The following is a 16937-nucleotide window of genomic DNA, read 5'->3' as shown; positions in this document are numbered from 1 at the left end:
AATGTAATTTGGGTCACATGCATCATAGCTGTGGTCAGCTATAGTTATTGCTGTTATTTTTGAGCGAAAAACTTATCAAAATGATAGAAATATAGGAATCTTTTGGATACTAATTTATTTTTATTTAAATATTTTTTTCTAATAGAATTTTAAAGTACTTTCATAATTTTCATAGGCATAATAGTATTATCACGCAACAAGCTACAAACTGTTAAAACAGAAAAGCTTGTCGTTAGGTATTGATTTCCAATTTTTGAACGACTGACTAGATAATATACTTTAAATATTTTTGTACGTAATGATCATAGAATGGATGCGAAGTATGAGTGTATATCAGTAATTGATTTTTATTTGTTTGTTGCACTTTCATGAATAAATTTATTTGTTTAATTCAATGTTTGTCATTTTCTGTCTTGAATTGGATATATCAGCGGATGATTTAGGTCATCGAAGAATAGAAGGAAAAATAATGTTTTAACACCTCCTCGATACCGCTACCGATACAACCAAAGCTGATGATATCTCGTGATTACCAAAGCAATCCCTTTTTTAGTAATTGGCTTTCGTACTTTTCAATGCACACAAATAAGTTTTCATGAATTGGGAGTGAATGTTTGAAAAATAGAAAAAAAAAACCAAACACGTTTTTTAATCGAATTTAAATGACCAGAATAACAATCTTCGACATACGGCATTGGAAAGAAAAGCGCAGCAATCGTCTTTATATCGGTATAGCTATGATTACAAGGATGTATTTTTAAATTGATTGGGATTTCCCTTACAGCTGAACAGTTCCATATTTAATTAAAAGCTTTTGTTTTGGTCATTTTGTTGTAGTTGATCATGAATCTCGGAGCTGCTATTGCAACGTTTTCTAGCTGTAACAAGGCTGGATCCATACCACAGTTTACTCAACATTTGAGCTCCAATCCAAATAATTATACAGCGCTTGTATGGCGTGGCCGTGCTTATAGCATTATAGGTGACAACGCCAAAGCAAAAGCAGATTTCGCCAAAGCAGCGAGTGTGACGGTCCCTCCACGGAAGGATTTAGCTCAAGCGGAGTGTGAATTCCTATCTGGAAATTCAAAGCAAGGAATAGCTATTCTTTCTTCTGTCGTAAAACGCTATCCAGATTGTGCTGAAGCCTGGAGTAGCCTGGGGACTAGATTTTTCTACGGAAATGTGCTAGATGTTGCCTTAGAATATTTGAATAAAGCTGTAAATCGCGGAAAATCGAATGGAGAAACGTCGGAGCCTTGGTATCCATGGGCCAACAATCATTTAGGTGATATTTGTTATGCTGATGGGAGAATTGACTTATCGTCAGAGTATTACAACGAAGCTACACGAACATGCAGTTCCTTGACCGTCGCACATCTAGGTTCAAGTCGATGTGATATTTTGCGAGATAATACTGCCCAGGCCAAAGCCAGCTTTAAAGTGGCAAAAGAGTTAAATTCAACATTAGTGGAATGGGCCAATTTTGACGATTTCCGTTCAGATGTTGTTGCTGAAAGCAAGGGTAGAGCTCAAGCATCTGGCAGAGTGCGAAAAAGTGGCGCTGGGGGAGGAGGTGGGGGTGGAAGAAGCAGTGGGGGAGGAGGTGGTGGTGGAAAAGATAAAAAAGGTGGCGACGGAAGTGGAGGGGAAAGTGACAGTGATGAAGATAGCGGGAGGAAAGGAAGAAGGACTAGAGGCCAGATAGACGGTAGGTGGTATTAGTCTGAATTCATCATATTTTCTTTATAGAAGTGCTGAGATATTTATTTGCTAGAAAGGAATGAAATTTATGTACTATCCAAATATAAAAAATTTAAACAGTTTAGATATAAACTCAATTGAGAATGAATAGGAAAACCCACGCATCTTTCCTGTAAAGAAGATGGGTGAACTTAGCGAACAATAAGTTCGCATTGATGGTAAACGTATTTACAATATATATAGTATCGTACTAAAACGCTGTCCAAAATATTTAGAATAAAAAACAAAATACATGTGTATATGGATCATACATCAAAGAAGAATATCGAATCAAAATCATCATCAGAATTTGTTTCACAAGCAGCATCATGTATCATATCAGACATTAAGCGGTATTTAACACACACATACTTAATAATTACACTGATGCCTGGAGTACCTAAGGTACCAATATGACACTGCATATATGCTGGCAACATTCAACAGTACGTGTTCCGCATTTCCATTGACATATTAAGTGATGTGAATGAGAAACCTCGGATGTTTTATGGTGTAAATAAATGTGGAATAGCGTTTTCTGTATGGTGCAGTATCAATGCTTTGATTTGTATTCAGTTTTTCTCCCAACAAATGTTTGGAACAGCATTTACAACCTACTGGTACTAATATACCAAATATAATAAAGGCATCAGTTCTCGCCTCTTTTGGTACAACTCTGAGGCCGGTTTTACAGTTACAGAACGCATATTTGCTATTAGATTTCCCAGCAAATTCCAATGTGTAATTGGACAGAAACAGACACTTGATTTTACAGACACTTGATTTGCTTTTGTTTTTGTACTGAACTGTAGCTCACTGCCTTTTTAGACAGTCGAGTATACATGAAGATTAATTGAATATGCATTAAGGTCTATTGAATATGAACCCAAATTTATCGAAGATACATCAAGATATATTGAGAGTAAATAAGAAAAATATCGAAGATGAATCTGGATTCATCGATCATACATCAAGGTTTTCACATTTAGATAACAATATCGAGTATAAATCAAAATTTTCGCATATGAATAACAAGATCATTATATACAAACAACGATAATATCGAATATAAATCAATATTTTCGTATATAAATCAAGATTTTTATAATAGTGCAACGCTTTACACGCCATATATATCACTATTATGTTTAGTTAGATATTCATGACTAAGTAAATGTTTTAGAAACGAGACGTTTCATCATTTGTCATGTTACCTTTTCCTCTGAAAACATAATCATAAACTCACATTATGTAATGATCCTTTCAAGAAAACCTTCGCTGTGTTTCATTCACGTTGTAAATATAACTATGTCATTTTGTGTTATAGGTCAAACGTCACAGTCCATAACTGACGTTATAAAAAAGTTGAAGAAAGAAGCCCCGGCGATAAAAGAATTCAATGGCAGAAAGTATTATCAATCAAAGGACGGAGAGTATTGGTACGTCAAAGATACCGCTGGTCACGCCGGAGCTCTGCTGAAGAAGTATAAGGATAGGAGATCATCCCTGGAGTTTGTAGGGTCGATGACAATCGATAAAGACGGGAATTTAGTAGATATAGATCCAGGGAAGAAACATGAATCAAATAAGATTCCATTCATTGAAAAAAGCAAAATGAAAACCTGCAAATAACAGTGCAGTCATCGAAAATAGGATATCCCTTGATAAAATCAGTCAAAGGTTTCGTGAAGCATAATTTTTCATGATTTTAATTAGATTTGGACATCTAAATTGCATTTATATCCATAGCGTGTGATTATTTTTTTATGATTGTATCTATTTTAACATATTTGTACCAAGGATTTGTTTCCCACACATTTTCTTGTTCATGTAAGTTGGATTATATCAGCTTGCTCGACTTGCACTGTCACCATTTCCTCGATTTTGATACACAAACACATCTGCATCTGTGTTCTTACGTATGATTTCAGTAATAAAACGCAATTTGATTGGTTCATTTGACACTTCATCAACACTCTTTCTTTATATCAAATAAACCATGTTGCTGCCAAGTCACGCAATATGTATGGCAAGCCCTTTTACTATTTATTCGAAAAATAAGATATCTCTTTAAATCAAAGAGATATATACAGTCAAACCTGTATTAAGAGACCGTCCAACGGAGAATGGAAAAAAGGTCACATATGACAGGTGGTCTCTTAATACAGGTTGCCTATTTTCCGCAGTGGAGAAAATGACTACATGTATTTGGAATTTATCATTAAGAATATCAAGTATGGTTTTAATAGTTGTAAAATAAAATTAAATACACTGTAGTTCAAAATCTAGAATACAATGGGTTGTATCATAATTTTTTATTCATCAAAAATTACATTTAATCTGTTTAAGAATGATAAATTTTCTAAAACTTATAAATACTTTGTTGTAAAGGGTATTTATGTATAGCCTACTTGTACAGTGTAACTAAAAAATGCAATGCTTGTGGTAAGAAAGCAAATGGTGAAGTGTTGCGTCTCCTTTTGTACAATACATGCTGGAAAAATGTTTAACTTATTCAATTTGAGAAACATTTAAAAATAAATCACAATATCCATTGTACATGCACAGCAAATCTTTTAAGATTAGAACTAATGCAGGCAATTTTCTTGAACTCGGACGTATCAAATACTCGGGACATGTCGAAGTGAGCCGCTAGTTCCGGTCATTATTCTGGAAACCTCGAGTATCTCATGCAGGAAAACTGCGAATACTCCGTTTAAAATTTCAGTCCTAAGCACAATATTTACCTGATTTATATCGCAATCGGGCAGATGTTTTACTCTTGTTGAACATAATAGTATAACAAGTAGTAGATTTTCATTTCCGATCTAGCTTACCTGGCACTTAAAGTTTGTCGAAATTCACACCTTCAAATACACCGGCCTTAATTCCCTGATTCTTGATTTTGTTAAACAAACAACAACTCGGGTTTTATTAATTAACCACACACGACACTGAATGTTGACAGCTTGGGTATAATAATTTATTCAGAGGGCTGACTAAACAAGATCATCGCCAAACTGTGCGTATTAAAACGAAAGTGTTAGGGGCGATAATTCCCAGAATAGTCGCGTGTTTGAAAACGAAAGTGTTAGGGGCGATAATTTCCAGAATATTCGGCTCAACCGAAATCGAAAGTAGTAATCACGTTGTAATCGAAAAATGTACAGTCGTTAAATAGAGGTAAAATTTCGTTAAAATACACGAAAAGGTTGTAAAAATCATGGTCGTTGGTCGCGTCAGGCAGGTGGTCGTTTAATACAGGTACAAAATATAGAGTAACGTCTTCGGGGGAACTTTTTATGGTCACATACGACAGTGAGTCGCTTAATACAGTGGGTCGCTATGGCAGTTTTGACTGTAATTTTAAAGAGATATCTCTTTAAAATGAGAGATATTTCTTAATATAAAAAGAGATATCTCTTTCACTTTTAGAGATATATCTCACACTTAGAGAGAAATCTCATTTGCTTTTAGAGATATCTCTTTCAATTAGAGAGATATCTCTTCAAGTATAAGAGATATATCTCTAAGTGAAAGAGATATCTCTTTTAATCTGAGAGATATCTCCTTTACTTTGAGAGATATCTCCTTCACTTAAAGACATATCTCTCTGAGAATTCCTTGAGATATCTCTCTCAAAGTATAAGAGATATCTCTTTAATCGTTGAGAAAGAGATATCTCTGTCCAATATTTATTATTAGTTTGAATTCTCCCAAAACCGGAAGCCTGCCAAGGCAAATCTTACCGGCTGCAATCCCGGGCGAAGATTTTGCGTTTACTGCATGTGAAGAAATAAATACAATGAAATGAGCTAGACTGGTCTTAGCCTCTCGACAATTTGATAATGTTACCCCAACCACCTCTTCAACCTTTTCCGCCATTTGATTGATTGATTGTTTATTGTTTTACGTCCCTCTAGAGAATATTTCACTCATATAGAGACGTCACTACTGCCGGTGAAGGGCTGCAAAATGTAGGCCTATGTTCGACGCTTATGGCCATTAAGCAGGGAGGGATCTTTATCGTGCTACATCTGCTGCGACCCGGGACTTCGGTTTTTGCGGTCTCATCCGAAGGACCGCCCCATTTAGTCGCCTCTTACGACAAGCAAGGGGGTACTGAGGACCTATTCTAACCCGGATCCCCAAGGAATTCCACCATTTGTACACTAGAAGTATTTTGATTGGTTAAAAAATAGAGTTACATTATATCAATGGCAATGCAACAGGGAGAAGTCATTATGATCCTCGGGGGAAAAAGAGATATCTCTTTAAGTTAAAGAGAGATACCTCTAACTGAAAGAGATATCTCTCTTGATATTTTAAAACAATATTCTAAAAATGCACAATGAATGCTCCCCAGAGCGGAAGCGCGCCAAAATTACGTCATACGAAAGGCGAAATTATAGACGGGGGTAATCATATCTTTTTGCATTGGTAAAGAGATATCTCTCAAAGTTAAAGAGGTATATCTCAAAGTTAAAGAGATATCTCCCAAATTTAAAGAGATATCTCTTTTTCGAATGAATCTATAGTAAAACGGTTTGTCATAGTAATACTTAATGAGAATAAAAATGGCGGAAAAGGTTGAAGAGGTGGTTGGGGTTATATTATCAAGTTACCGAGAGGTTAAATCCAATCTAGCTCACATATTTTATCAATTTATTGTCTTTGTTTCTGTTACCTGTATACACGTCACATGCAGTAAACGCAAACTCTTCCCCCGGGATTGCAGCCATCATGGTAAGATTTGCTTTGGCGGGCTTCCAGTTAAGGGAAATTACTTTTAAAAGTATTCAAACTAATAAAAAATATTAGAAAGATATATCTTTTATATCTCTTTTTCAACGATTAAAGAGATATCTTATATTTTGAGAGATATCTCTCTAGGAATTTTTAGATAGATATCTCTTTAAATGAAGGAGATATCTCTCAAAGTAAAAGAGATATATCTTTAAGTGAAAGAGATATCTCTCTAATTGAAAGAGAAATCTCTTAAGATATGAGAGATATCCTTTTAAGTGAAAGAGATATATCTCAATGTGAAAGAGATATCTCTCAAAGTGAAAGAGATATTTCTCAAAGTGAAAGAGATATCTCTCTAAGTGAAAGAGATATATCTCTAAGTGTAAGAGATATCTTTCTAAGTGAAAGAGATATCTCTCTAAGTGAAAGAGGTATCTCTTTTTAAAGAGATATCTCTAAAAATTAAGAGAGATATCTCATTTTAAAGAGATATCTCTTTAAAATAAGAGATATCTCTTTAATCTAAAGAGATACCTTATTTTTCGAATGAATAGTAAAAGGGCTTGTCATATTTTTGTTATAAGAGATATCTTTCATTCAAAATATTACATAGATATCTATTAAAGTGAAAGAGATGTCTCTTTAACTTCAAGAGAGATTTTTTTGAATTTTAAAGAGGTATCTCTCTAGGTGAAAGAGATATTTCTCAAACTAAAAGAGATATCTCTCTAATCTAAAGAGAGTCCCTTACTTTGAAGAGATATCTCTTACTTTTAAAAGATATCTCTCAACTTTGATAGTTAGAGAGATTTCTCAAAGTTAAAGAATAAATAGTAACACGGCTTGTCCTATATTTCAGAGGTCCCTGTCAGAAGAATGTTTACTTACCGATTTGATTTGATATTGCTAATTACTAAAGGAATCAATAAAATTGACCAAAAGAGTTCCATAAAGTCTTTTACACATTTTGTAGCTTCTGACGTTTTGCAGAAACCAATCGTGCCCATTTTCCCCGAGGTACAAAATCCTGTTGTAAACGGGCAAGGTTATAATCAGCTTAATTTCCCTTGATCGTGTTGATGCTGAGCAAAATGAAGATGCTCTTCAGTTGATAAAGCGTAATCTCATTCTGTGTGAAGAAAAACTGCAACGGACCAGACCGGGATTCCAACCCGGGCCCACTGAATCTCTAGCCAGGTACTCTACCAACTGATCTATCTGGCCACTGGCGATCGAACCCGGTTGATCGCTACATTCCTCTTTCCTTATATTGTTTTCGCCCTCAAAGACACGCAAACCAGATTCTTTTGCCCATGGCAGGACTTTCCTCTGCATGTCCAGGGATGATCAACGGCACCAAGTGTAACAGGAAGGGAGAAAATGCAACGGACCAGACCGGGATTTGAACCCGGACCCCCTTAATATCTCTAGTCAGGTGCTCTACCAACTGAGGTATCTGGCCATCGAACCCGGCAGACTGCTACAGTCCTCCCTCCTTTAATGTCTTCATACCTGAAGACATCAACCCAGGACCTTTATCCCCTGGAAGACATTTTCACCTGTCAGTTCCAGGGGCTTGTCTACGGCACCTAGAATGAAACATGCTTGCAAGTACAGGTGCTAGATACCATTTGAGCTTTCTGGCCACCGGTGATCGAACACGGCTAACCGCTACATATGAAGCTCCGTAGAGATGCCTTGGGCATTACCATGCAAAGATATACCAAAGTTGTTTAAACGATCACTACAAAGAGAGATGATTTTCAATACATCAAAAATACCAAATATCTAGAGGAAACGTCAGCCGGAATAAGGGTATATATCCCACAAAATGGACAATAAAAGCCGATACAGTTTTAAGCATTTTGTCAAATTATGAAATTCTTTGAAATGTATGGGAAGAAAGTCTCCAATACGTTTGTGAGATAGACATGAAAAACAGCATTAGGGGCATGGCTGCTTGCAAGGTTTGTTTTCTTCCGGGTACCTGTAAAATGTGAAACGAAATATGCCGAAACGAAACGAAATTTGCCGAAACGAAACGAAACCTACCGAAACGAAACAGACTGTAGAACCGCACTGTGTAATCATGATATAAAAAATTGTATCTCAGGTCCCTGTGAAAGTTACCGCATATAAATGAAATTCTGGTTGACTGATACATTTTTTAAAAGCGGTCCATATCGGTTAGCACCAAACATCATTTGAAGAAGCTGGTGACTGAGAAAGTTGAAAGCAGGAAGACGTTTAACTTCTTAGTTTATTTCTAACTGCTGAGGTGCGAGTACTTACAATAATGGCAAAAAATTAAATAGTATACCGTATATGAATGCAATTCGGTAAGATATATATACATGTATTATTAAAAATTATTATTGATATGCAGTAAGTCTAAAGATAACTCTATAAATTTCGGGTGTTACTAAAACGGGACGGAAAACGGAAAATATTTTATGCAATAATATCAGGAGGAGGTCAGCATTTCATAAAATCAAAAGGCTTACGAGTATGAACAAGGGAAGGAGAAATTACAAAGAGAACGGGAAGACATACTCAGATTCCACAGTTTGATATACTACATACAAATACACAATATGATTTGTCTTCAGAGCAAAAAATACTGAAACATGCATTTATGCCCAAAGGCGGATCCAACGCCAGCGACCCCATCCCTTGTTTAGTGTGTTTCCCCAGACCTCTTAGACTGTAATCCTCCGTTCTGAAATTAATGGATCCGAAACTAATTGCACATGGTATTTATAATTTAATCAACTTCGGATGGGTTTTTATTGGACCATTTGTGCTTACTCCCCACCCCCCTTTTTCCAACTTTGTATCAGTCAACCCGAAAGCCTACATCAAAGGGGAGGCGAATTTTATTTATGTGTGGTAACTTTCACAGGGGCATGAGATACCATTTTTAATTATCATAATTAAAAGAGTTCGGTTATACAATCTGTTTCGTTTCGTTTCAGTAGGTCTCGTGTCGTTTCGGTGGGGTTCGTTTCGTTTCTTTAGATTTCATTTCGTTTCGATTTCGTTTCGCATTTTACAGGTACCCGTTTTCTTCTTTGGGTGTTTACTGATTGAAAAAAAACCCACGTTAATTATAGTGATAATTTGTATTCTAGTTCTTGTTAAGGCTAAATCATGCATGCTGGGCTTGAATTAGAATACAGTTCCTTAATTTTGAAATATTCGTCTTCTAACTGCACATGTAGAAGTTCCGAAACATTCCTTCTAAAGTATCCCAACTTCATCCATCCTAGTAGATTGTATTTCAACTCATCACAACAATGCTAAAACTAGCTGCAGAACTGTAGCTCTCTGAAAAAATATTGTTCCGTCACGATATTTTTTCAGAGAGCTACAGAAATTCTGCAGCTATGCTAAAACTTGATTTTAGTGGTGACCAAAATTGTGTCCAGTCTGGATAACCAGACTATTTTTCAAGCTGTTCACAACTTTATTGACGCGCATCTAAAAAGAAATCAATATCTAGATTGCAAGTTCTTCCTTCCCACAAATATTTCATTTTGAATATTTTTATCCATCTTTATCCACCATATCTATATGCTTTCATGTATATACACATGCAGAAACCGGTAATTTTGCCTCTAATATTGATAGTAGGGGTCTATACCATTCCACTCCCTAATAAGGGGATGGGGTGGGGGTATGACATATACCCCTACTATTATTGTTCCTTTGGTATATAAAGCAATGTTAGATTTCGAAAATTATTTGAAGATATCATCAATTCGATTATTGCTCTCTTTAATTGAATTAATGCGCGCATTAAATCATTATTGCTCTCATCAAATGAATTAATGCGCACTTCAATTCAATTATTGTTCTCATCCATTGAATTAATCGCAGAAATAGTACTCGCAATAATTATTTCAATAGAACAGAACGATAACACGTATTGGCAGTCTTTGTCATGGCTTTACTTAATAAAAACGTATTTTCAATTCAACGACAATGTTCATATTAATACAAAACATCAGTATGTATAAATCCATGATCTACAACGACTTTTGGATAGTTATGTTGTAGCATCAATAGTCCATCCATGTTTCGGTCAATCAATCAATAATTCACTCAATATTTTCTATCAATCAATATTTCAATCCACCAATGTGTCAATCAATCAATCAATATTTCAATTCACCAATGTGTCAATCAATCAATATTTCCAATCAATCAATCAATATTTCATTCCACCAATGTGTCAATCAATCAATATATCAATCAATCATTTCAATCAATCAATCATTTCAATTTGTCAATCAATCAATATCAATCATGCAATGTCAATAAGCCTAATTATTAGCCACGGACCTGGAATGAAACAAAATCTGTGGCAGGCTTAGCAAAATTCGGCAATTGACCATCATTGACCACTGACACCTCATAAGTTGTAGAGCCATGACGCTTCGTGAAGGCAGATATTCGAGGCACGTTGGCGTGGACAAAATGAATCCTGAAATACACAAAAAGGGAGACAGCAAAAACGCAAAAAGGATGATATGCATGTATGTTATGAAAAAAGGGGGAGGGTAGGGAGGGTTTGTATTTTCGTCGACATGGAACTCAAAAAGAACTAGCAATTCGCGCTTGCGCAGTAGATATACGCGGGTTAGAAAAGGGAAAGTGTCACGATAGGTGTTTGGGGGGATAGTGAGTGTCAAAACCGCGCAATTCTATCGAATGCGAGAGTTATGTTTCTTTGCCTGGACAAATACATGTTCTGTTCATTTCAATAACTGGACTTAACTCATAGTGAGTTAAGTCGGATTATTTCAATAGAACAGAACGATAACACGTATTGGCAGTCTTTGTCATGGCTTTACTTAATAAAAACGTATTTTCAATTCAACGACAATGTTCATATTAATACAAAACATCAGTATGTATAAATCCATGATCTACAACGACTTTTGGATAGTTATGTTGTAGCATCAATAGTCCATCCATGTTTCGGTCAATCAATCAATAATTCACTCAATATTTTCAATCAATCAATATTTCAATCCACCAATGTGTCAATCAATCAATCAATATTTCAATTCACCAATGTGTCAATCAATCAATATTTCCAATCAATCAATCAATATTTCATTCCACCAATGTGTCAATCAATCAATATATCAATCAATCATTTCAATCAATCAATCATTTCAATTTGTCAATCAATCAATATCAATCATGCAATGTCAATAAGCCTAATTATTAGCCACGGACCTGGAATGAAACAAAATCTGTGGCAGGCTTAGCAAAATTCGGCCAAATGTCTTCATGTATGTATGAGAAATATTTACGTACATGAAGACATCCGCCACGAGCGGGCAAAATTTTGCTCGAGCCATGACAGGGAGACTGCTTATCAAATAGCCGTGTGGTTAAGGAAATATTCGAGCGTTTCTTTGGATGATGCTAAGCAATCCATCCCGGATGGTGTTTAAAAACGTAACCTGAGCAATATCCGACAAATGCGTACCGTCTCTATAAAACGTGGAAGAACATTGTTGAAGTCCTGGGTATTTTATGTATGCGCCATTGCGTGCTATTACAAATGGCGCTAAAGATTTGTTGATACGCTTACGTGCTTTATCGGCTGCAATATTTGAGAACATATGTCTATAGTAACGCCTGGGGAGAATTTGGGACCATATGAATCGAGTTTGTGGAAGAAAAGTTTGTAAATTTGCAAAAGTTAATTTCATGAACTTTTGCAATCTAGCCAAGGGCATTGTACCAATACTGTTACCCCCGCCATGAATTAATATAACGTCAGGTTTGCCCCTTTTTTGAACAATACTTTTAACTATTGGCTCCACCTCCTCCCACACCATACCGCTCTTACCGGACCAAAAAATTGAGATCTTGTGCTGTAGTAGATCCATATGCTGGTTTCCGAAATGCTTTTCTGCGTGGCGGGCAGCATGATTAATAATGGAAGAGCCAATGATCCAGACAGTAGTACGGGAACCTATAAACTTGGGTATTCAATTAGAACACGAAATGTTGCAGGTATACTAAAAAAATTAAACTTTAGGCTCTGATATAGGAATAAAATGCGTCAGATTTCCATCTGCCTCTAGCCTTAATTTCATCTTCGGGGATTCCTTGTAAAAACAAATGGGTAGTTCCACCTATTCTGAATGAATGAGACTTAAAAATAGAGGTATCTAAACCGATAAATTCAATAGACCTGTGCAATAATGATGTAAATTGATATCTAGTGAGCGGTTTGGCGTTAAGGTGGCAGAAAAATGGGCCACGTGATTGGGGTCTAATGGACAAAAAGTTGTGCAAGTGCTTGAACAATGAATCTGTTTGGGAGTTCAGTGGAATGTGCAAAGTAGAACCCTTATTGTATTGATCCGTTTTTGAACCAGTTATAAACAACGAAATATGTTCATCGCCTATTGATACGTCATTGTACAACAGTGTAGGAGTGGCATGACTAGTGAAGGTAATTTCGCCAACCCGCAACAATGCAAAAAATGCCAATTGAAAAGCGGTGGCAAACATAGTGGCTTCGTATGAGCTTGAACAAACTACAGGCAGGATAGGTATTAACTGGTTCAGTATACGAAGAGTGATAGGGGAACGGGTATCCTTTGCTGGGTTCAGCCTATGGAATCCCTCTAGCATTTTCCTTACTATGAATGCCCTAGTATTGTCAATACCGCCCTCTAACTGAATTTTGTAACTAATGCCACTTAGGTAACACCTAGCGGTTGAAAACGATACTTTGTTGGCACTCAAGAAAGCAATATAGTTAATAAACTGGTCAACTGGTGGGGGCCAACATAACTGCAATTTATATTTGATACGAAAGTTCAGAAAAGAGTTTAGGGCTTTTTGATAAGTTGATGCTGTGTTTTTTGCTATGGCGGCGTCAAGCAAACAATCTACTTGAGGTCTAAAAGAGTCAATAATGCCGGAGGTATGAGGGCTGGATTCTTGTCTGCATGTGGAGCGAGGGTCCTGAATTTTTCCCACTGAAATCGAGAAATAGAGTCTGCAATGGAATTTTTATAGCCCGATATATGAGTGGATTTAATCTGGATGTTGTACTTCAGGCATAACAATATTAGTGGCCTTAAGAGAGACATGACGCGCTGAGACTTACTAGACTGAGAATTTAGTATGTGTACCAAAGCTATGTTGTCGGTGTTTATAAGCAATTTCTTTGCTTTAAAATGATCAGCCCAGACCCAAATAGCTAATAAGATGGGAACTAGCTCTAAAAAAGTAATATCCCGTCGTACCTCGTTACCCCATGAAGATGGCCAGGAAATTACTGCCCAATGATTCTGAAAAATTGCACCTCCGCCGTAGGATCCGCAACTATCGGTAAAGAGGTTAAGGGCCTGGTTAGTAGACCAATGTAATTCTGGAAAGGGGGAATACCCATTGTAATGCTCGAGAAAATTGAGCCAAACATTTGCGTCGTCTCTGATTGCTTGTGTAACTTTGATTAGAAAGTAAAGTTTCCGTATGCCAATGGTGGAGTTATAGAATCTGCGGTTAAATGCCCTGCTGCCTGGAATGGCTTTAGCAAAGAAATTGAGGGAGCCGCATAATGATTGCATTTCTTTAAGGGTAACCTTTTTTAAAGCGACTAACGCATGAAGTTTGGACTGAAGTTCTTGAATCTTATTGTCTGGTATAAAAATGGTCTGTGCTACCGTATCGATTCCCAGACCTAAAAAACACAATCGTGTGGTCGGGCCTTGTGTTTTTTTATGGTTTATTGGAACGCCTAATTCCTCACAAGTTGCCTGAAAATTATTGGCAATATCTAAACATTGTGAAGTATTTTGTTTACCAACGAACAAGAAATCGTCAAGGTAATGGGTGAGATTTTGATTGAGTGCCTTTCGGCCTACTAGCCAATGGAGGAATGATGAAAATTTTTCGAATGTTGAACAAGCGATGGCACACCCAAACGGCATACACATATCAAAGTAATATTGGTCTCGAATACACATGCCTAATAAAGCAAAATCTGATGGATGAATTGGCAAAAGTCTGAATGCACTAGACAAGTCCATCTTGCAAAGTAACGCCCCTTTACCCGAGGTTTGTATTAAGGAAATTGCCTGGTCGAATGAAGTATAGTGAACTGAACACAAAATGGGGTCAATATGCTCATTAACGCTAATACCTACAGGTGCCGATAGATTTGAAATTAACCTCCAACCCCCGTCTTTCTTAGGCAAAACGCCTATAGGGTTACAACGGAAATTGGGGAAAGGGGGGTTGGAAAAAGGTCCAGCTATACGTCCTAATGCGATTTCTTTTTCAATAATAGTCAATAACTGATTTGCATGCTCGCTTGCTGATTTCATGTTTTTCGGATGTAGGTAAACTCTAGGACCCGAGTAGTTCAAATAAAATCCGAAAGAGAAACCGTTAAGCAAAAATTGGGCATCTTCGGTATTTGGATATAGTGCTAAATATTTCGCAAGTACTGGGCGCTTAATTGGAGTTGAACCTAGGTTGATTAAATCTCGTCCGCTGTGGTTGAAAAGAATGTTTTGGTTTGTAATTTCGAAAATCGTTACTTTGTGGGGGATAGTTTTGAGCCGTGTTTGGACGAGGGGGAGTTGGGGTAGTAGACTTGGATTGAGGAGAGTTGAATGACCAACAGTGTATGCGGGGATGAGACTTGTTGCAGTGCATACAAACATGTTGGAATGTGCAGTGTGGTTTAAGGCATGAACCTTTAAAATTATAATCGAAACACTTGAATGCAGTTTTTGAGTGATTTGATGAGTAGGAGACCTGTGATTGCATATACATGAGCCATAACTCAGCATCAATGGAACCAAAGGAGATAGTGGGATTTTTTGAGATTTTTAGCCTGAACTGCCTATCGTACTCGAGCCAGTTACAATTTGTTTGGCGGCCATGTGCCATGCGAATGGTATGGATATATTTCAAGATGGCCTGGATGTCGGAAGGGTGCCTAGCGAGATATATACTTGCGAATATTAAAAACGCATCGATCCAGTTATCGATCGTGGCAATTTTAATATGTTTGACCTTGGGTTCTGCAACTAATTGACCCTCTATGATTGAAAATTTGTGCGCATCATGGCCGTTTTCTGATTCTGAATCGAGAAGTTTTGACAAATCAACATATTGTTTTGCCCAAATTTTATCTTTGATGGCTTGAGGGACGTGAACCCCAAGCTCATCAGTGATGCTTATAAGAGGATTTTCACCTGTTATGTAGGGTGTCTCAGGTGCTGCTGGTGGCTGTGTGGATACAGTTGCTTCCGTGATGAGGCTGGGAGGCTGCCTTAGTGGTTGAGCGAGAGGCGTGTCCTCTATCTGGTTCTCCACTTGGGGTTGGGTTGTCGATCGGGGTTGAGTCTGGGCAATAATTGCAAGGGTCGAAGTCCGTGTGGGCAATGAACGAAGTGCAGGGTGTTGTGCCGGTCTGGCATAAGGTGATTTGGAAGGGCGTTTCGTACGTCGCAACATTTTCCAAATATGTTGGAAGTCAGTCGAGGACGGGCGATGGTGTTGAATTGGATTTCGTGATCGAGACAATTTGTATTTTCGTCGACATGGAACTCAAAAAGAACTAGCAATTCGCGCTTGCGCAGTAGATATACGCGGGTTAGAAAAGGGAAAGTGTCACGATAGGTGTTTGGGGGGATAGTGTCAAAACCGCGCAATTCTATCGAATGCGAGAGTTATGTTTCTTTGCCTGGACAAATACATGTTCTGTTCATTTCAATAACTGGACTTAACTCATAGTGAGTTAAGTCGGATTAATTTAGAGCTCGGTATAAATAATTTGATGATCTCTTTAATTCAATTGAAGATATCTTTAATTATTTACAATGCTTTTGTATAATGAATTAATGCGCGCATCAATTCTTTTAAAGAGAGCAACAATTCAATTAAAGAGATCATTAATTCAATTGTGGATATGTTAAATTGAAGATATCTTTAATTATATAGTTGCTCTCTCTAAAAGAATTATTGCTCTCTTCAAATGAATTAAAAATGAAGAGAGCAATAATTGAATTAATGCGCGCATTAAATCAATTATTGTTCTCATCAAATGAATTAATGCGCTCATCAATTCAATTATTGCTCTCATCAATTGAATTGTAGCGCGCATCAATTCAATTGTTGATATCATTAATTCATTTGAAAAGATCATTAATTCAATTAAAGCGCGCATCAATTCAGCTGAAGAATTAATGCTATCATCAATTCAATTAATGCGCGCAATAATTCAGAATTGAAGATATAATTAATTATTTGAGTTTATGTTAATTTGTCGCTCCATAAGAAAATGCAACGGACCGCGATTCGAATCTGGTCTGCGGCATTTTCTCCCTTCCTGTTACAAAATAGAATAGAATAGAATTTGTTTAATGTATTTCATGTATTTGTACCGTTTGCTT

The 16937-nt window shown here is 36.8% G+C and overlaps 1 protein-coding gene across 1 annotated transcript; it reads left to right on the top strand.

Moving 5' to 3' along the window:
* Positions 1–713: 713 nt before the first annotated feature.
* On the top strand, positions 714–3712 carry LOC125659744 (uncharacterized). The gene is made up of 3 exons (XM_048891507.2): positions 714–729; positions 838–1711; positions 3071–3712. The coding sequence occupies exons 2-3, from the start codon at positions 844–846 to the stop codon at positions 3373–3375; spliced, it is 1173 nt and encodes a 390-aa protein (XP_048747464.2). The 5' UTR covers positions 714–729; positions 838–843; the 3' UTR covers positions 3376–3712.
* Positions 3713–16937: the final 13225 nt, after the last annotated feature.

This window comes from Ostrea edulis, chromosome 9 (assembly GCF_947568905.1).
Source record: "Ostrea edulis chromosome 9, xbOstEdul1.1, whole genome shotgun sequence".
Lineage (NCBI taxonomy): Eukaryota > Metazoa > Mollusca > Bivalvia > Ostreida > Ostreidae > Ostrea > Ostrea edulis.
This window is presented reverse-complemented; position numbering and strand designations above follow the sequence as displayed.